Here is a 21,653-nt window from a genome sequence, read left to right as displayed (position 1 = left end):
AGTCCAATTGGATTCAACTGATGAAGGTAGAACAACCTTCATTGGGTCAAAACAAACAAAGGACTTATAAGAAAAATTGAAGAAGTTTCTTTGGTAGAACATCGATGTGTTCGCATGGTCAGCGCCTGATATGTCAAGCATAGACCAAACTTTGGCAGAGCATAGACTATGGATAGACCCGAAGGCCAAACCTGTAATCCAGAGAAGGAGAAATTTCTCAATGGAAAAGCACGAAGCCATCAGTGGAGAATTGTAGGGTTCGGGATTCATCCAACCGATTGAGTGTCCAACTTGGTTAGCTAATGTTGTGATGGTCAAGAAGGCAAACGGGAAATGACAGATGTGTACTGTAACAACCCCCGTAATTCTAACATAGAATCCCTATTGCAGGTCCGATAACCTGAAGGTCAAGCTAGAATAAGTTGTGGAGTATCCGGATTGAAATCCATGATCCATATCTTGAGTCCATGGATCTGGATTCCCTTAATGAAGAACCTGCCTTACTAGGAAAATTGATTTCCAGTCAGAATCAAGAGGTGTTTGAAGATGTCTAGATTGAAGGTAAGACCTCCCCCAGATGTTGTTTAGGGTTAAGTTTGAGTTGGGGATCAACCCCTTGAGCAAAACACCCGAGTACTAAAAAATACTAGGGGGCGGTTGCTTAAGGTGGTTAATTGGCCAATCAACCACCCCAAGCGACCGCTAGTTTTGTTTGCGTGGTTTTCCCCTAATTTGTCCCATGTTCCCTATATATAGCAAACCCCGACCTTTTTACTCATTATTTTACTCAAGATTGCTGTTGTGGATGGTTAGGAGGCAGAGAACACATGTTGGAAGGTGAGAGAAGCGTGGATTGTGAAGTAGAGCCAATCCCTCGTCTGTTTTGTGAATCTTAAAGAGGTAAGTGATCTTCACTCACACCATTCACAGTTTTTAGTCCAGCAACTACCTCCATGAATACAAGGGTAAGGCTTGATACGTCTGATCCTCCTTTGTACATGCAATTCATGAATAAAGTTTGGGAAAAATATCTCCAATGGTGATGCGGTGTGGTATTTTACCTACAGCCAAACATAGTTGTGCCTGTAGTGTTGAGTGTGTACAACGATGGAGCTAGGATTTAACATCGTGAGGGCTATGTACATAAGTTTTACATAGAATACAATGACTTTTCTACCTATTGTTTTTACCATTATATTTTTCTTCAATCGGGGATTAAGTACTGGTTCACTCATTAAAAAGGGCCAAAGGAGAAATTGCAAAAAAAGGGGGTGGGGTGGGGGGAAGGAATTAAAAAAATTAAAGAGAACCATGAGTTGATATTCCACACATAGAAAGAGGGCTAGAAGGAAATTTTCAAAAAAATTGAAAGAGAATGAGGAATTTCAAAAAATCAGGGAGGGCCACAGCCCGCTATTCTAGCCTTGTGGTAGCTCTGCCCCTAGGTATATACTTGGTGTTTTCTACTTAGAGGAACATGCCAATCATTGCACAGACATTTGTGTTTGGGTGAAGTACACGCTATTATGCCATTTGTTAGTATTTTTGTAATGCTCGGTCAATTCTAAGACTTCTTTGAGCTACTATCTCTTCCTATGATGCTGCCACCACTGTGCTAGAATTACATCCATGTTTTTATTAAACTGCCAACCCGATGATTCAGAAACTGCCTTCTTTATGTAATAGATCTAGCTAATGCCATTTGTATGATTTGACTCACACTTTCAACTCATTTACAAGGAGGTTGCGTTGCTTGTTGAAATGAAACACAGTTAATGAAATTGGGGGAGCAATGCTATATGACGTGAATCCACCCAAATTTTCCAGTTTACAATCAACCCAGATACATGACCATAGACCTTTGTTCTCAAAGGTTCGTTTGAAAAGATAAAACGTTCCATTCTAATGGCAATTACACATGGAACACAAGCTTCAGATTTGGTTTCTGTCTCATCACTGGGAATCAAACACTTACCACTAGCGTCTGTGCTGGTCAACTAAAGTCACTACACACCTAACAACAGTGAGAGAAAATGGGATCATGAGAATCAATTTGAACCGTCCATGGTGTTTCCCAGGACCCCCACCATGATAGGTGACAAGCGCTCACGAGGGAGACAATACCAAAAGCATGTTGTCCCTTCAAATTGGTCTGGGGAAAAAGCAACTACAGAGACTGCTCAAGGGCAAATCATGAATTGGATCGGGTTTGATCATGGTTCTACTAGGCACCCGATTCTGCATCTTGTTTACACACGAAATGTATATACATTTCATATAAAACTAAATGTCTTTTTTTACCTATTGTCATTACTATTAAGATTTCTCTAATCTCAAGACAAAGTACTGATATTTTTACACATGGAAAGAAGGTCAAACAGAAAGTTCAAAAAAATTGAAAAGAGGAATGAGAGGGAAAATTTTCAAAAAATTAAATTGGACCAAGTGCTGATGTTTCACATATGAAAAGAGGGTATGAGGCAAAAATTTCAAAAGACTGGTAAGGGAGGGGGGAAATTTCAAAAAATCAATAGTGTGCCTAGGAGTAATGGCTGTTTGTTAATATTGTTAGCAATCTACACGTCATTATAGATCAATCTGACCATTATGTTACCGTTATATGATTTCCTAAACTAATATGTAACGAGGTGGAGAGAACTACCAGATATCAACATCAGATTGATATTGTATTAGTTGCAGTGTATAAATAAAAGATAAAATCCATTTATTAAGAAATATTAAGAACTAATATGTTTGGGTACCAATTCTCTTGAGGCCAGGGGCAAAACTTTGTTTATATTTAAAATATATGTAAAAGCTACTCCTGAAGACGTAGTCAAAGTGCGTGTAAGCTGTCCGGTAAACCGGTAAACCTCAGTTCCTAAAGGGAAAAAAATAGTTTTGTAAGAGATATCAATTCGGATATGCATGGCAATCTTTGATATTTGACCCAATCCAATCCGACCCGACCTAGTTCAAGACAACAATTACAATTGACTCTAATAAAAGTCCAACTATAGGTGGGACTTCTATTATAAATAAGCCATAGCTTCCTACACAAAGCAAGAGAAAAATCTTCTTCAGGTGCTTTTCAAAGTCTTCTACAGCACATCCAATGGAGTTTGAAATTCCGGCAAGTGATGATTTCATAGTGAAATTCACCGGAAGAAGCATTGCTAAGGCTTCAGGTGTTACCTCACAACCCATCAATGTCATCTCCCTTTCAAATTTAGATCTTCTTTCCGGCCGTTTTCCAGTCACTTATTTCTACTTCTACACCAAACCACCCTTCAAGAGTTATGCTACCATTGTGAATGACCTCAAGAGTTCCCTTTCAGATACACTCAAACACTATTACCCATTTGCTGGCCAGATAGTTACAAATCCAAGGACTAACGAGCCAGAGATAGTATGTGACAACCATGGTGCCTTAATTGTTGAAGCCCATGCAAATATTGCCTTAGAAGATTTCGATTTCTACAATCTTAACAAGTCTCTACAAGGTAAACTAGTCTCTAATACCAAATCTGAATTTCCAGTGCAAGTTCAGGTAACGAATTACGCTTGTGGTGGTGTCTCCATTACATTCACCTTTGATCATGCATTAGGGGATGCAAGCACCTTCGGTAACTTTCTTGTGTCATGGTCGGAAATAGCTCAAGGAAAGTCGATTTCGTGCTTACCAGATCACCGGAGGCATCTCCGGCCACGGCTTCCTCCTACTTATGATCCCTCATTAGACCACAGATTCATTTCATGCAAGTTGGAGGAGATAATCAACATGCCTGCAAATGATATCTTGCTTAAACGGCTCTATCACATTGATGCATCAAGTATAGATCATTTGCAGAAGTTATCATCCATGGAAGGTGTTAAGAGAACAAAGATTGAAGCTTTCTCTGCATATGTTTGGAAGGTTATGGTAAGAGCCATTGATGAATCTCACACTCGATGTAAGATGGGGTGGTTAGTGGACGGACGCACAAGAATGAGTCAACATAGCTATTCCATGTCCAATTACATAGGAAATGTCTTGTCAGTGGCTGTTGGAGAAGCAAGTGTAGTGGATTTGAAGGAATTGCCACTTTCAAGTGTGGCATCAATTGTTCATGAATCAATTGCAGAGGTGACTAACGAAGCTCATTTCTTGGACTTGATTGATTGGATTGAGTGTCACAGGCCAGGTTTGATGCTAGCCAAGATTGTGTTAGGCCGGGGAGGACCGGCACTCACTATTTCATCCGGTCGGCGGTTTCCGGTGGCGGAATTGGATTTCGGGTTTGGTTCTCCGGTGCTGGGAACTGTGTGCTCAACCATAACAAGGATAGGAGTTGGGTACATGAACCAACGGCCAAGTGCAAAGGGAGATGGATCATGGGTAGTGTCTGCTATTCTATGGCCGGCAATGGTTACTGCCTTGGAATCAGATCCTCATCAAATCTTCCAGCCAATGTCCAAAGCTTTAATTGGACTTTGAATGATCTTCTCGTAGTCTTCCCTCAAACAATCTGCCTCTAGACTCCTTCGTTTCTTTGTGTTTGTGTTTGTGTTTGTATTTGTATGTTTCGTAACTAGTTGATGGTTAATGTTCAAAAGAAGATGGTTCAAGCTCAGGAAGAACCAATTATGAAGAAAACAACAGAGATTTCTGACCCAACAGCAGAAACTTGGTTGCTGTCCCAGTCATAGCCATGTTCCTGCTGTCCTGGGCGGTCATAGACACTGATTTTGAAACCTTGAATTATATTTTAAAAATGTAAACCTAAAGAGATATTTTTTCTACCAATTAAAGGAGAATCATCATTCCTAGTTGCAGCTAAATGTTTTCTGGCCCAACCAACAAAAACCCTAAGTGGGTCTTCAACTGGGAAATTCTCAAAACTATGCAATGGAAACTAGATTGATCTCAAATTCTCAATCTATTATTTCGAAGAAGGCTTAGATCCATGATCATAGACCCTAGATTTCAATGGTTAACGTTCATTTCAAACATGGCTTCAAACTAGGAATCAACCACCTACTACTAGTGTTGGTTGTTGGGCACGCAGGTGAATTCACTAGGCGCCAAATGACAGTGAGAGAAAGCGAAAAAGCTTGTATCCTGCACAGGATCATCAAGCCAAAATTTCGGCCGTAAGATCCAAAATTTCGACCGAAATTCCAATCCCACCGCCCAAAGTGTATGGCTTGATGGTCCTGCATATTTATGGCACAAGACCCAAGCAAGGTACGAGAGAAAGAGGGAGTCTTAAAGATTCTGAACCATCCATGGTGCTCCCAAACATGAAATGACAAGGGTGCAGTAGGGTGACAATGACAAAAGTTTATTGTCCCCTCTGATTGCAATCGGAAAAAAAAGGCAAAAATAGAGCCTGCTAGAGGGCCACTACAAGAAAAATAGGTATTTGCAACCGAACTTTTGCCACAGACACCAGAAAAGTGGTAAATAGTTAATGTATAACTAACTAGATATTATGTATACTTATACGGTACGGTTTTCTACTTCTGTAGCAAATAGTTCAAATCCCATACTAATTAAATTTACGGTCATTTATGTGCTACGGAAATAACAAACCGTATGTGATGACCGGTTTAAACTTGAAACTTACATCCAACAAGAGGATATTTATTTATAGAACTGACGAACTTAACTGAAGACGAGCAGAGAAAAATCCAACGGATATAAAATGTAGAATAGGTGCTCTTGTTATCATCGTTTGGTAATACATATTAGGAAAACTGGAATAATACTACCACAGCAGAAAATTAAAGAGAAGAAACAAGTAGAACCCATGCATTCATGCAAGCACTGATCAGTGATCACACCTTTCCCTGGAGAGCTTGCAGAATATTCACACTAATTGCAGACAATTTCTGCAAAAAAAGGTTCCACTCCTTCAATATTGAATCATCCACACGATGTCTATTGAACTCATCAGTACATTGAGGGACAAAACCAAATGCAACATCTTCCATGCTTGCTTCAGCAGTCCCAAAATTCTTTGTTTCTGCAAATGAACGAGCCTGTTGGACTGTAAAATATGTCGTGCGATACATCACATTACAGAAGTCCAGACATGATTTGAGTGATGGATCTTGGATTTCGTTACTCATTTGGCTTGAAAATGCCAAAGCGTGGGTCAGATTGGCACGGAGAAGGTCGAAGGAAATGATGGCCAATCCATAAAAATCTGCAGATTCACTTCTAGGGTCACTTGCAAGTGCACCAATGCAGAAATTCTGATCTGAGGACTTATTACATAAATCTATGGCCACTCTATTGGTTAACGATGCTGATGCTGGGTCATTGATGTTGAGAATAAAAACAAAGGCTAGAAGAAGGATCAGTGACAAGTGATGAAGGCTGGCTTTAGCACCCATTTCATGAAATAGTGTTTGTGATAGAAAGATCATATGTATGGTAGAAATATATAGTCATTCTCCTCCAATTATATCCTTACTAGCTATCGATGTATACTGCAAAAATATCGACATCATTACTATTGCATTTACCATAACAAGAACATAATTGACGGTCATGCTTAGTACATTAATTAGTATTCATTTACTGATCAGTTGTTCACAGGTTTAAGTCCTGCAACAACCTCCATGAATACAAGGGTAAGGCTTGATACGTCTGATCCTCCTTTTTACACGCAATTCATGAATAAAGTTTGGGAAAAAGATCTCCAATGGTGATGCGGTGGGGTATTTTAACTACAGCCAAACAAAGTGGTGCCTGTGGTGTTGGGTGTGTACAACGACGGAGCAAGGATTTAACATCAACAGGGCTAAGTACTGAAATTTTACATAGAATGCAATGATTTTTCTACCCATTGTCTTACCGTTAAATTTTCTTCAATTGGGGATTAAGTACTGGTATTTAGCTCATTAAAAAAAGCCTAAGGAGAACTTTCAAAATATGGGGCTGGGGTGGGAGGAAGGGATTAAAAAAATTAAAGGGAGCCAAGTGTTGACATTCCACAAATAGAAAGAGGGCTAGAATGAAATTTTCAAAACATTGGAAAGAGAATGAGGAATTTCAAAAAATCAGGAAGGGCCACAGCCCCACTACTCTAGCCTTGTGGTAGCTCCGCCCCTGGGTACATACTTGGTGTTTTCTACTTAGAGGAACGTGCCAATCATTGCACAGACGGTTGTGTTTGGGTGAAGTACATGCTATTATGCCATTTGTTAGTATTTTTGTAAAATCCGGAGGTCACATACTCTGTAATTCCTTTCCCTACAATTCCCTCATAAGATTGTGCCATGTGGCATTTAAGTAATTCAACGGTTACCCAAATTATGGGTGGGTTTAAATAAAATTCAAATTTAGTTTGAATTGGGTAGCCGTTGGATTACTTAAATGCCACATGGCACAATCCTATGAGGGAATTGTAGGGAAAGGAATTACAGAAGATGTGGATCCTGCTCGGAGGATCTCATCAAACTTGTTTTCGATTCTTAGACTTCGTTGAACTACTACTCTCTCTTCCTATGATGCTGCCACCACTATGCTAGAATTACATCCGTGTTTCTATTACACAGCCAACTCATTGATACAGAATTAGCTTCTTTATGTAATAGATCTAGCTAGTAGCTAGTGCCTTTTGTATGATTTGACTCACACTTTCAACTCATTTACGAGGAGGTCGCGTTGCTCGTTGGAATGAAACACGGTTAATGAAATTGGGGAGCAATGCTATATGACGTGAATCCACCCAAATTTTCCAACTTACAATCAAACCAGATATATGACCATAGACCTTTGTTCTCAAAGGTTCGTTTGAAAAGATAAAACGTTCCATTCTATTGGCGCTTACACATGGAACACAAGCTACAGATTTGGTTTCTGTCTCTGCTGGTCAACTAACGTCACTATACACACCTAACAACAGTGAGAGAAAATGGGATCATGAGAATCAATTTGAACCGTCCATGGTGCTCCCCCAGGACCCCCACCAGGCCACCATGATAGCTGACAAGCGCTCACGAGGGAGACAACACCAAAAGCTTGTTGTCCCTTCAAATTGCACTGGGGAAAAGGCAACTACAGAGACTGCTCAAGGGCAAATCATGAATTGGGTCGAGTTTTATCAGGGAGACAACACCAAAAGCTTGTTGTCCCTATATATTCTGCATCTTGTTTACACACACAAGAAAAAGGAGAAAAAAAACAAATTCAATGTCTTTTTTACCAATTGTCATTGCCATTAAAAATTTCTTCAATTTTACTGATATTTTACATATGGGAAGAAGGTCAAACATAAAGTTTAAAAAATCAGAAAAAAGAAGAAGAGAAATTTCGAAAAATTAGATTGGACCAAGTACTAATATTTCACATATGAAAAGAGGGTTTGTGGCGAAAATTTCATCCACGGAAGCTGTTAAGAAGATAAAGATTGTGGCTTTCTCTGCATATGTTTGGAAGGTTATGGTAAGAGTCATTGAAGAATCTCACACTTATGTAAGATGGGGAGGTTAGTGGAAGGACGCACAAGAATGAGTCAGCATACCTATTCCATGTCTAATTACATAGGAAATGTCTTGTCAGTGGCTGTTGGAGAAGCAAGTGTAGTGTGGATTTGAAGGAATTGCCACTTTCAAGCGTGGCATCACTTGTTCATGAATCAATTGCAGAGATAATTTACGAAGCTCATTTCTTGGACTTGATTGACAGGCCAGGCTTGATGCTAGCCAAGATTGTGTTAGGCAGGGGAGGACCGACACTCACTATTTCATCCGGTCTGTGGTTTCCGGTGGCGGAATTGGATTTCGGGTTTGGTTCTCCGGTGCTGGGAACTGTGTGCTCAACCATAACAAGGATAGGAGTTGGGTACATGAACCAACGGCCAAGTGCAAAGGGAGATGGTTCATGGGTAGTGTCTGCTATTCTATGGTCGGCAATGGTTACTGCCTTGGAATCAGATCCTCATCAAATCTTCCAGCCAATGTCCAAAGCTTTAATTGGATTTTGAATGATCTTCTCGTAGTCTTCCCTCAAACAATCTGGCTCTAGACTTCTTCGTTTCTTTGTATTCGTGTATGTGTTTGTGATCGTATACGTGATGAAGAACAAGAAATGCATAAAAGAAAGCAAGGAGACACACAACAATGATTATGGAGTTTGGTCATAAGACCTATGTCTCCTGGACTCAAGACTAAGTCATATTCAATATGAGAAAATTTTGAAAACCTTATAGATATTGGGTAGAAACAATGCAAAAGAAAGGGTAATCAAAGAGAACCAAACGCCGCCTCTAATTGCCTTCAAATGCACATCAATCCCTGGAAAATCTTTCGAGTTGCAGCAGCAACGCCTTCCGTTGGAGAAAAATCGCACGAATGAGAGAGAAAGAGGAAGAGAGAAGAAAACCCTTAATTCTAACCCATGCTGAACTTCTCAACTTCTTTCAAACCAACCCAAATACATATATACAAAGCAATGAACCAAACCGGTTCACCAAATGGCTCACCCAAACCACAAAATGACAGATTAACCCTTATAAATCTCCCCCTTAATCTGTAAGCATAATTTCCCATAAAGTAACCGGACTACAACCGTCATCATCCAAGTGTTTATGCAAAACAAAAAGAAAAAATAAACCAACAGTACCATGCAAATACAAACATGCAAAATACATATATATATATATATATATATATGTGTGTGTGTGTGTGTGTGTGTGTGTGTGTGTTCCCCCTGAGTATGAGAGTAATGGTTTGTCTCCTTACGAAAGATTTTGCATTTTGACTTTCTGAGTTACCCACAAGTGATTTAGGAGAGCCAATTTGGGCATTTTTTTATCTAGATTAAATTGGATCAAATTGAAGGTACCCATAGGATACTTTTACTGCCAATTAAACTTTCCCAAAGTTTCGTTTCGATAGCGAATTAAAGACCATTCACTAGTGAGGTTGAGAACTATCTTTTTTAACCTAGTTTTCAGATTTGGGTTTTCATGGGAAGATTTTGGGATATCCTTTGAAACCCAAATTTATTCTAATTTGTGATAATTATTTCTTTTGCATGAATAGGTTTATGTATCTTATATCTTTAGTTATCAAGTTGTGGGAAGTAATTATTGATCTTTGGAGAAATGAATCCAGTTGGAAGGTGAGGAATATACTTAACCTTATATTATATGTATAATGATGTTAGTTAAATTTTATTATTGATATCTTGATTTACTTTAGTATTATCTTGTAATTATGTCTTTTATCTTTCAATATCCTTTGAATGGTGATATGAGATGGATAGATTGAATGGATTGAGTTTTCCTTTTATTTTTAAATCGTAAATTATTGATATGAAATTATATAGATGATGTTGAATTAAATTACTCCTTTTATTTTATATTGCTTACTAGGGTTGTGCGTTCACCTATTGCCTTAGTGACCTTATATGATTGCTTAGGTTCTGATTGGGGAATGGAGAACACATTTTGGCGTTTCTGTCATTGGACACCAGTGGATGTGGTATTAGACGCATTCCTGTGGTGCCCTTAGCGCTTTCCCTGATTATTGGTTGACATACCTAGTACATGTCTAGAAATGTTTGGTTAGGTGACCCAATGAATACTACTATCTTTTCGGCAGGGGTATTGAAGCCAGTTAACCCGTGATGTTAATGGTTGGGTCTTGTGTGCTAAGCAAGTCCACTATCATCATAGAGAGGTAGGGTTGCATATAATAGATAACTGCTCATGGGCGCTCAAGACCGGTAGCCAACCCATGAGAGGACATGGAGATCATCATGTCCATTATATGTGAATAACCACTACGTTAAGAACTAGGATCCAACAGATGCCTCCCGTTGAGGATTTCATTCATAGGTGGGAAGGTATCGAACCAACAGAGCACTAGGCATGGGGGAGATATCCGGATCATATGTAGTATGAGACTGTATGACTTTGCATTGGGCTTAGGATTATCCTTAACATGCTTCAGATCTTATACCAATGGTGATCTGAAGAGTGGTGACCTAATCCCCAACCATGGTTTGGCAGGACTTTACCCAACAACCGCAAAGAACCCAACATACGTGCTTGAGTGCCGTGAGGAAAGAGTGACTGAGACCGCCTAAAGAAAACTGGTGTATGACTTAATGCTTGTCTACCATAAAGCTTCATGATAGAATTAGGAGCCTAATATCATAATCATTCATTATCATTAATTACATTATCGATATTCATGTAATATGTGTGGTGTGGAATCTTGTGAATGAATACATGATATGATGTTGAGTTGACCTTACTGAGTTCAACAATTCCTATTTATATTTCTATTAGATTATGTTGCAGATTATGAGGACTTCTTCCAAATGGAGGATTCGTTGCCGACATATCTTCTTGAAAGAGTGACCAAAGAAGAAGTGGATGTGATTGGAGCTTCATGTCTATGTTAAGATTGTTCTTATAGGGTTGGATTTCATTAAAGAATTAATTTAGTTTATTTTTCCGCTACAAATAAAACTATCATATTTTCTTTCCAAGACTCTAATGTTATACCTTTTGATTTGAAATAATGAATGATTGTAATCATTATTTCAAATTTGATAATTTTATATGAGAAACTTGATTTATTCTTGTCTGTTTGATTTTATTATATCACATGTTGTATGGAATTTTCACTGAACCTAGATCTTGCGGTGTATCACCCCCACAGGTATTCAGGTATGACCGGATCCGGCTGGGTGGGTGTGGTAGTTACCATTGAAAACTTAAAAATTTTAAGAAAGAAAGAAGGTGCGAAAGAAATTTTAGGAAAAAAAGATAGATTTGAAGTCTATTAACTAAATATGAGAAAACAGTTAATTTACATACATAGAGTACAAAAATATTCAATAATTATGATTAGTTCTAAAAAAGCAATGGCTAGAATTCTAAACATTGAACTAATAAAACTAAAAATTTAAATTGCCCCCAAAAAAAATTAAATTGCTATTTGTAGGAATTGAAAGTTTAAGGATTCAAAAAAAATTAAATGAATATCATTATATCTGATACAATCAATGGTTGAAATTGTAAACAAGATTTAAATCGTTATTAATATGAATTGAAATTTTAGGAAAAAGTTTAGGGATTAAAAAAAATTCAATGATTATGATTAGATCTGTTAAAATCAATGGCGGACTCTGACGAGATTTAAATTGCTATTAGTATAATTGAAATTTTATGAGAAAGTTTAGGAATTCTTGGAAAATGGGTCCCTCTTTGTTACCAAATTAATCTAGTCTGCAGCTTGTTCTTGAGAGGATATAGTAATTTTAAATTCTTCATTTAGTACAGTCTATTGAAAGCCAATCAAATACCATGGGGTTTTGTATTTTCAGAAACATCTCTATTTTATTGGCCACACAATTATAACTGTTATATATTATTCAGGTAGCAGCTAAGGTTTATCTAATTACAGCTGATGATTAGAATATATAAAAGAAGTTATGTAACAGAGTTAGTTGAGCGGTTAAAAGCCCAAACTCCCATAAAATAAAAAAGAAGAAGAAGAAAAAGGAGGAAAAATAGTTATACTCATGGATCGGTTAGGTACATGGATAGCATTTCCTCAACAAACCTTAACCAAAATCCAAAAATGCATTACTGTTCACCAATATTCTATATATAGAATTCGTGTCAACCCCATATATCATCATAGCATTGCCTTGCACTCACATCTGAGAATTGATCGAAGATGAACATGATGAAGAGGTTATTCTCACTCTCATAGCTATTAATATTTCTTGTTTGATCACATTTGAGAATTGATCGAAGATGAACATGATGAAGAGGTTGTTCTCACTTTCATGGCTATTAATATTTCTTGTAATAGATTTCAAACAAGATCTATGTGCAGCTGCCATGAAGAGAACCCCAAGCAACAACAATGGAATCGATCAAATACATAAAGCATGTGACCACAGCGATGATCATAACCTCTGCATCAGATTACTCAAATCAGATCCTCGAAGCCTTACGGCGGATGCGAAAGGGCTTGCTGGCATCATGCTAGAGTTGACACAAAAGAATGCAGTGCATACATTTTCTATATTCTACAAGGGTCTCAAGAGCACCAACTTGGATCAGGAAATGAAGAAAGGCTTCCTTGCTTGTGTTGATGTGTATAAGAAGGCTACTACATCTAACATCCCTGAAGCCCTTAACTCATTGCATTCAAATTCTTTTGCTGCTGCAAGGAAGGAAGGAAGTGAAGCTTTTATTACAATTCAGACTTGTGAAAGAGAACTAATTAAATCAGGAGGTTTAGCTAAAGATCCCAGAATCATTGAAATGAACAAGTTCGATCAGCATCTTGCTAGTCTATCTTTGGATATCATCTACACCCTTGGTTGAACACTTGTGGACAATAATCTTAGGGTTGGTGACTAGGATATTCACTATAGGGTATTCTAGGTAAATCATTGTATATCCCTTTATATAAGGGCTTGTACTCTTTCATTTTATAATATGAAATCAGAATTATAATATGGTATCCAAAGCAAATTAGATCATAATGTTTTTCTAGTCTTGTTTCTTGTGCATTATTTTTTTTTTCCCTTGGTTATTGTGCAAATTTCACCTTTTTGGTTTTTTGTATTGTTCTTACCTATCTTGCTTCCTATGCTAGTTTGTTTTCTTTAATTTTTCTTTTCCACTTTACCTTTCTTGATAAACATCTATCTTACTTTCATGACTTAGACTTTTCTTTTCATCTTCACGTTTCTTAATACCCATCACTTTACTTTCTTCTCTTTTTCCTCTTAACTTTTTCTTTCTTGATAAAATCACTTTTCTTGTCTTCCGAAATGAGCTTCTACAATCTTTTGTTCTTGGCCATGGCGTTTGAACCTTCAAGCTTCTCTGCGGCTCTTCACGCTTCTGACTCCACTCCCTCTCTTTCCTTTGCTAATATTCATCAATATCTTTCTATTAAACTCTCTTCTTCCAACTACCTAGTCTGGCGATCTCAGTTTATGCCTCTTCTGAGTTCATCTGGTTTTCTAGGGTTTATTGATGGATCAAAACCCTGTCCAGATCCTTTTCTTGAATCTGATTCATTCACACCTGTTCCAAATCCTGGGTTCTTCAATTGGAAACGCTTTGATCAGATTCTTCAAAGCTGGCTTCTAACATCTTTGACAGAGACGGTTCATTCAGAGGTTGTTGGATTAGGTTCTTCCAAGGAAATTTGGGATGCTCTTGCAGCGACATATGCTTCACCGTCTCAATCACGTATTATGCAACTCCGCATGCAACTTCACTCCATCAAAAAAGGTTCCGATCCGATGTAGTCTTATTTGCTCAAATTCAAGCAATTAGCAGATGCTTTGGCGTTAGCTGCTTCTTCGCCGATCTCAAATTCTGATTTGGTTCTGTTTGTTCTTGGTGGTCTTGGCATTGATTATCAAGCGTTTGTGACCTCCATTACTACCAGAGACATACCGATTCAATTTTTCGATTTGCGTGGCCTTCAGTTGTGTGAAGAAATTCGACAGGCTAATATTCTATATGATATTACAAATGCTTCGGCTCAGTTGGCTTCTTCTCCAGTCTCATCCCACCCTACTTCAATCCGTCCTAATCGCCCCTCTTTTTCTAGTCGCAATGCATATGGATTTCTTGGGGGTCGTTCTTCTGGTGGAAGATTTGTTCCTTCTGGCCGTGGAGGTAGGAGTTTTGGTGGATTGTTCTGTCAATTATGTGAAAGATCAGGTCATGTGGCACGCTTTTGTTATCATCTTTCAAAATATGCTGCTGCTATGTCTTCGACGGCTCCTTAGGCTCGATTTGCCTCTTCGGTTTTACCTGGTTCCTCTGCTTCAACTGGTTCTTCTCATATGGTAAATTGGATCCCTGATTTTGGTGTTACACACCATCTCACATCGGATCTCAGTGCCATTAGTAGTCCCTCTGAGTATCTCGACTCTGAGACAGTATCGATTGGTGATGGTTCAGGTATGCTAATCAAACATGTTGGTACTTCAACTCTTCCTACTGCAACTTCTGCACTTACCATGAATGATGTTTTACATGTTCCTACTGCGTCTCATAATCTTCTGTCTGTCAGCAAGCTAGCTAGTGATAATTCACTTTTCTTTGAATTTCATGCTCGTCATTTTGTGGTTAAGGATCGCTTCTCGGGCCATGTCCTGCTGACCAAAGAGCTTAAAAATGGTGTATATCAATTTTGTGATGATCCTGGAACTACTGGTTTTGTTATGGCATTTTCTGCTGTTAAGGCGACACCTGCAATTTGGCACTCTAGGCTCGAGCATGTCAATTTTCGTACTTTGAATAGATTACTTTCTCAGTTTGATTTGTGTTCTATTCATTGTGATAATCAGACTGTTCAAACTGTTTGTGAATTTTGTGAACTGGCTAAGGCTCACAAACAACCTTTTGTATCCTGTGATACACACACGACTGCACCTTTACAATTGGTATTTTCTGATCTGTGGGGCCCTGCTGTTGAGCCTTCCTCTGAGGGTCATCGATACTATGTGAGTTTTGTGGACGATATTATACTAGGTTCACTTGGTTGTATTTGATCTCCTCTAAGTCTGATGCTCTAAAGGTGTTTCAAAATTTTAAGGCTAAGGTTGAGAATTTGTTTTCTACCACTATTAAACAGTTTTCGTTCGATTGGGGAGGGGAGTATCGTAGCTTTTCAAAGTTTTTGACGGATTGTGGTATTCTACATCGATTAAGTTGCCCTACGATATCAGAACAAAATGGACAGGTTGAACGGCTTCAACTTCAAATTGTTGAAATGGGCTTGGCCCTCTTGCACAGGATGGTATGCCCAAGCGATTTTGGGGTGATGCTTTTATCACTGCTACCTTTATTATGAATCGTCTACCTTGCGTCGCTCTCCAATTTGATTCACCTTTTCAATGTTTGTTTCATCGGGATCCAGATTATAAGTTTTTGAAGATGTTTGGATGTCGGTGTTATCCACTTATGCGTCCTTTTACGAAACACAAATTAGATTACAGATCTGTTCCATGTGTCTTCATTGGATATAGCCCTCAACATCATGGCTATCGCTGTTTGAACAATACAGCTGGAAAAATAATTGTCTCCCGACATGTTGTTTTTTATGAGCTTTGCTTTCCCTTCAAACAAGTGGGCTCTCTATCAAGGCCATTACCCAATAGGCCTTCTATGGGTTTTTACCCTTTATTGCCAGTCTCTGGGCTGTCCTTTCCATCAAATGGGCCTTCTGGGACTACATCTCATGGGTCTCAAGTAGGTGAACCTCATATATTTTCCATAGGTGTTACTAGTGGGCCTACAGTGGATATTATTCCTGAGGTTCCACATGATTCTTCTCTTCTTATTTCTCAATCCAATTCTCCCTCCATTATTCTGTCATCCACCATGTTGCTTTCACCTATAATGTCCACTCTTCCACAACACTCTCATCACATGGTAACCCGATCCCAGGATGGTACTCATATCCCAAAGCTTCCCAAGAGTTTCTATGCTAGTCGTTATCCTCTACCTATGGCTTTGCTAGCTTCTAGTCCTCATGAGGTCGAACCCACTTGTTTTACTTAGGCTAACAAGCTTGCTATTTGGCGACAAGCTATGGATTGTGAGTTTAATGCTTTGTTGACAAATCAAACATGGGTTCTCACTCCTCCACCCATTGATAGATGTATTATTGGTTGCAAATGGCTTTTTCAGATTAAGCGGAAATCTGATGGCACTATTGAGCGGTATAAGGCCCGTCTTGTGGCCAAAGGTTATACACAGGAATATGGGCTAGATTATGAAGAGACTTTCAGTCCTGTTGTAAAGCCAACAACTATTCGCATTATTTTGTCTCTAGCTGTTTCGTCTCATTGGCCGATTCGGCAGCTTGATGTCAATAATGCTTTCTTGCATGGGAAACTCATTGAGGAGGTGTATATGCATCAATCACCTAGTTACTTGGACTGATAGCATCCCTCTTATGTTTGCAAGCTTCAGAGATCTCTTTATGGTCTCAAACAGGCATCCAGAGCTTGGTTTCAGCGTCTTAGTTCTTTCTTGATTAGTATTGGTTTTTTGAGCTCTAAGACGGATTCTTCTTTATTTTTTTGGCCACAGTCTTCCACTCCATTGTATATTTTGATCTATGTTGATGACATTTTGGTTACGGGTCCTTCTCCTCAGACAGTTGATGAGTTGCTTATGACTTTATCATCGGAGTTTGCTCTCAAGGATCTTGGTTCTGCTAGATTCTTTCTTGGCATTGAGTTGATTCCCTTAGCTAATGGGGTTCTCCTGTCTCAGCAACAGTATGTCAGCAATTTACTTGAGCAGGCTGGATTATCTAATGCAAAGCCTATTTCCACTCCGATTTCTACCCCTGCCTCTTTGTCCAAAGCGCTTGGTACACCTTTATCCGATGCATCTCTTTATCGTAGTTTGGTGGGTGCCTTACAGTATTTCACAATGACACGCCCTGATCTATCCTTTGAGGTAAACAAGCTTTGTCAGTTTATGGCTTGTCCTACTGATTTACATTGGATTGCCTTATAGCGCCTCTTGCGTTATCTCAAGGGTACCCTTTTATATGGTTTGCATATCACACCTTCATCTACTTGTTCTATTCAAGCTTATACAGATGCAGATTGGGCTGATTGCCCTGATGATCAAAAATCTCAAGGAGGTTTTCTAATCTTTGTTGGCGACAATTTGGTCTCTTGGCAGTCCTGAAAGCAATCCACAGTCTCTCGTTCTAGTACAGAGAGTGAATATCGTGCTCTTGCAACTGCTACTGCTGAAGTTTCTTGGATTCAGTCTCTTCTTTGTGAATTGGGTATTTCACAATCTGGACCTCCTACTTTATGGTGTGATAACATTGGTGCAACATATCTCTCTGCCAACCCTGTGTTCCATGCATGCACAAAGCACGTTGAGATTGACTTTCACTTTGTACGTGACAAAGTAGCTAAAAAGGATCTCTGTGTCAGTTATCTCTCCATTGTTGATCAACCGGCTGATATATTGACCAAGGGTCTCTCTCTTTCTCGTTTTTATTTTCTTCGGTCCAAACTCAAGCTCCTAGAAGGACCGTTGACTTTGCAGGAGGGTGTTGGTGACTAGGATATTCACTATAGGGTATTCGAGGTAAATCATTGTATATCCCTTTATATAAGGGCTTGTACTCTTTCATTTGATAATATGAAATCAGAATTCTAATACTTAGAATTTGATGTTGGAGTAAAATCTAATTTATGGGCAAATATACTAATCAAATTGACGGGTATTTATGTTATCTTAAAACTTAACCTATTTGTTATAAATAGAGCAAATTACACGGCACTTGCTATATTTGGGGCAAAACTCTTGACCACTTGCTATTACCTCTTAAATTACATCGCGTCTACACTCAACCCTCATTGTTGATCGAAGCCATAATAGTACTCCATACCGGTACTTGGATCATACCACAAGCCACAGTCAATTCCCGTTGTTCCCTTAGTTTTATAATCAATGAGAAATATCTCTGAACTCATGCTTATGATTTCTTCTTCAGCTACATAAACATCTAAAACAACAAGCCATGAGGGATGAGCTTCGAAGAACTCAACGAGTAAATTCAAAAACATATACATATCATTCATTCACATAAAAGTAATAACCATAATATGCTAACATGGTATAAAGTATCATGAATATGCAATGCAATATAATAATGCTTCTAGACTCTAATCGGTGCAAGTCTCTACTTAGGTAGAAACGCATTAAGATATAACATCAACCTCCTCTGGGAAGGTCTCGTCACTCTGATCTCTCACGGGTTGGTTACCGATCTTGAGATAATCTCGAACAAGGGGTAAAGTCATTCCTCTCTAATCATCACCGTGGTCGAGGTTTAGGTCATCACTCTCTCACCACATCATTGGCATGAGTATTGGCTCGTGTCAAGGAAAAGCCTAACCCAATGCAAGTCATCTACTTAGTCACATCATTCTAAGTCTAGATACCTCCCCTCATGCGCGCTTCTCGCCTTCTTGGTTCAATATCCTTCCCTATCTAGAGTCAATGTATCATATGGCTCCAACCAACTCGAACTACGCCTTCCCTTAACCCTATTGGTCATCCACATATAATGGGCGGGAAGCTCTCATTTCGCCTCATGCTTCTTGCTTTCTTGGGCGCCCACGAGCCCAAGCCTATCATATGCAACTCTACCACTGAATGGCTCCATGGCAATGTTGTGTCCCCTCATGCTTCTCGCACTCTTGGGCATCCACCAACCGAATACCACTGCCATGGTTCACTCGGCATCAATAACCCTGCATATAGGGTAATGATATGACGGGGGTGTCTAACCTAGTTATCTAGACAACCTAGATGTGTAACTTAGACTATGTGTTCATTCTAGGGTTCCTAGGGCAAATGGATATACCACAACCCGAAATCAAGAGTCTGTATATAATAATGATATTCCCAATCTCAACCATATCAATTACTAATCAAGAAATCAGTAAGAAAACATAATTTCAGAATATTATATGCATGAGGAAACCATATTACAATAGCATATGAATCAATATACAAGTCTAGCATTATGTTGGGAATTTAAAGTAAGCATATATATAAATGAATTTCCTCACCTTGAGATTAATTTGTGTGCTTCCAAAAATATTCGAAAGATAGTTTCACGTGTCCTAAAAGTTTTAATCACATGTTGGTTCAAGGTTAGAAACAACCCTAGAAGTCCTATATCGAAAAGATAAACAAAACCCAACACTGCAGGGAGTGGTTGGTCGAATGGGTTGCCTGGGGCGACCAGGGAAGTTGACCAGGGGGTATTGGTCGCTCGGGCTGGTCGCCTAGGGCGACTAGGCCTATCAACTAGTCTTCGAGTACGGACAGAATCAACTTAGATCGACAAGTAGCTTCCATAGTGGGTCCAAACTACATCTGAAGTACATAGAAAATTTTGAAATAATAATAGAACATGATCTAACATTATTTAGGCATTCAACAACGAAAAAGGAATCGAAAACCTAGTGAATTAAAAGTTAGGTCTTTTCGGAAGTCATTCCTAAAGAATACGGATAATCCAAAGTGAATGGGGATTCACTCTAGGGTAAACAAAATAGAGGAACTAGGTTATTACAGTACTTAGAAGGCTTCTACAAGGTCTAGGTAGTAGAGAAAACAATCGCGAAAGAAAGTTAGAATAAATGAAGATGAGTACTAACCTTAAAAAAAGTCAATCACTGTACGAAAATCCTTTTGAAAGATCTACACACTGTCCTTCACCAACACGAAGCACTCTCTTATATGTTCTGATGTCATTTGACAGCTATGGATCGTAATGACATGTTTTAGAACGAAAACACATTAAATAAGGTCTCAAAAATATCATTCCAATTTGCCCTTTTTCTCCTGGAACTAGTCTAGTTGTCCACGACTAGCCCAATCAACCCACCCCTAAAACATAGTTCCAAGAGAGGACTTAAGGCTCAGACAACCCTTGGCCCTACCCTAGCTCCTATGCCATACTCAAGAGGGTCTTACATAATTTTGGGGACCTTCCACATGTGTCATCAAGAAACTCTTGATCCATCTTCCAAATCTATCAACGTCCGAGTTAGATCTCCTTCTAAAGTTTGATAGAACTCCCAACTCAGCATCATCACTGTCCACGTCCATTGGATTGGACTCCAATCTAATGGTCTCTATTTGGATGGCCCACATTTGTCTTCAACCCACACCCCGAGTTCTCAGACTTACAATATGGATTTTCGAGTTAGGATCATGGGAATTTCACAGTTGTTGTGCAATAGTTATTAACAAATGAACTCTCAAGCCTAGAGGTAGTTTTCGCCAAGAAATTGGCATCCACATTGGTTTCCCTATAACACTGGGAAATCTTCAAATCAATAGATTCCAAATATGACTGCAGCCCTCTCCAACGTTGAATTATATACCAAGGTATTTTCTATTGCTCAATGAGGATTGCCACTACCACTGAATCACACTCAACCTAGAGCTTCTTCACTTCCAGCTGTCTTGCCTAATTAAGACCATTAATAAGAGCCTCCAATTCTTCCTCAAAGTTGGTTTTCACATCCAAATAACTTCTAAAATTAAAAATCACAACAACCGAATCATTACGGAAAACCCCACTAGCTCATGCTTTGCATGGATTCCCAAGAAAATCCATCTGTCAATTTCACCTACCCAGGCCTTGGTGACTGCCAAAAGACTTCTTGATGGCATCTAGCACTCTTGATGGATAGCATTAGGCTTAGCCTCCTAGCTTCAGCAAAAATTAGTGGAGTGACTTGACAACCATCAAGACAAAGCCAATTTGTAAGAGTGCCTCTCCTACTGAGAATGGGAGTATGCGGGAGGTTGTGGGAGAGGACTCGTCGTCTCTCCAAAGTGGGGTGCAAATTGTCCTAGAGGATGCGGGATTGGCTGATTCTCCTTCATCCAATGAGCATCGAGATCATTTTAATTTGAATAAAGGTCTACCTGCTAATGGGCAGGTTGAGTTTGGTGTGGACTCTTCTCAAAGTCCGATTTACCAAAAAAGAAAAAGAGAAAAACAAAAGCTTTTATTCTTATGTGTGCCATAGGGTTTATCTACTCAGGCTTGTTATATATTATCATATGTGCTAACTAAACTAATTAAAAAGTAAA

At 38.9% G+C, this 21,653-nt stretch overlaps 3 protein-coding genes across 3 annotated transcripts; 2 read left to right on the top strand and 1 right to left on the bottom strand.

Annotated features, from left to right (window-relative positions):
* Positions 1-3,058: 3,058 nt before the first annotated feature.
* On the top strand, positions 3,059-4,550 carry LOC148999807 (HXXXD-type acyl-transferase family protein). Its single transcript, XM_089140519.1, has one exon. It carries the CDS (start codon positions 3,116-3,118, stop codon positions 4,475-4,477), a length of 1,362 nt encoding a protein of 453 aa, XP_088996645.1. The 5' UTR covers positions 3,059-3,115; the 3' UTR covers positions 4,478-4,550.
* Positions 4,551-5,820: 1,270 nt separating this feature from the next.
* LOC148999806 (pectinesterase inhibitor-like) lies at positions 5,821-6,381 on the bottom strand. The gene has a single exon (XM_089139093.1). It carries the CDS (start codon positions 6,379-6,381, stop codon positions 5,821-5,823), a length of 561 nt encoding a protein of 186 aa, XP_088995219.1.
* A 6,389-nt stretch (positions 6,382-12,770) lies between these two features.
* Positions 12,771-13,349, top strand: LOC148999805 (putative invertase inhibitor). The gene has a single exon (XM_089139092.1). The coding sequence runs from the start codon at positions 12,771-12,773 to the stop codon at positions 13,347-13,349; it is 579 nt and encodes a 192-aa protein (XP_088995218.1).
* Positions 13,350-21,653: the final 8,304 nt, after the last annotated feature.

Source organism: Hakea prostrata, chromosome 11 (genome assembly GCF_041222555.1).
Source record: "Hakea prostrata isolate BN-2017 chromosome 11, UWA_Hpros_2, whole genome shotgun sequence".
Taxonomy (NCBI): domain Eukaryota; kingdom Viridiplantae; phylum Streptophyta; class Magnoliopsida; order Proteales; family Proteaceae; genus Hakea; species Hakea prostrata.
Note: the sequence above shows the minus strand (reverse complement) of the source record. Positions and strands in the feature narration are given on the sequence as shown.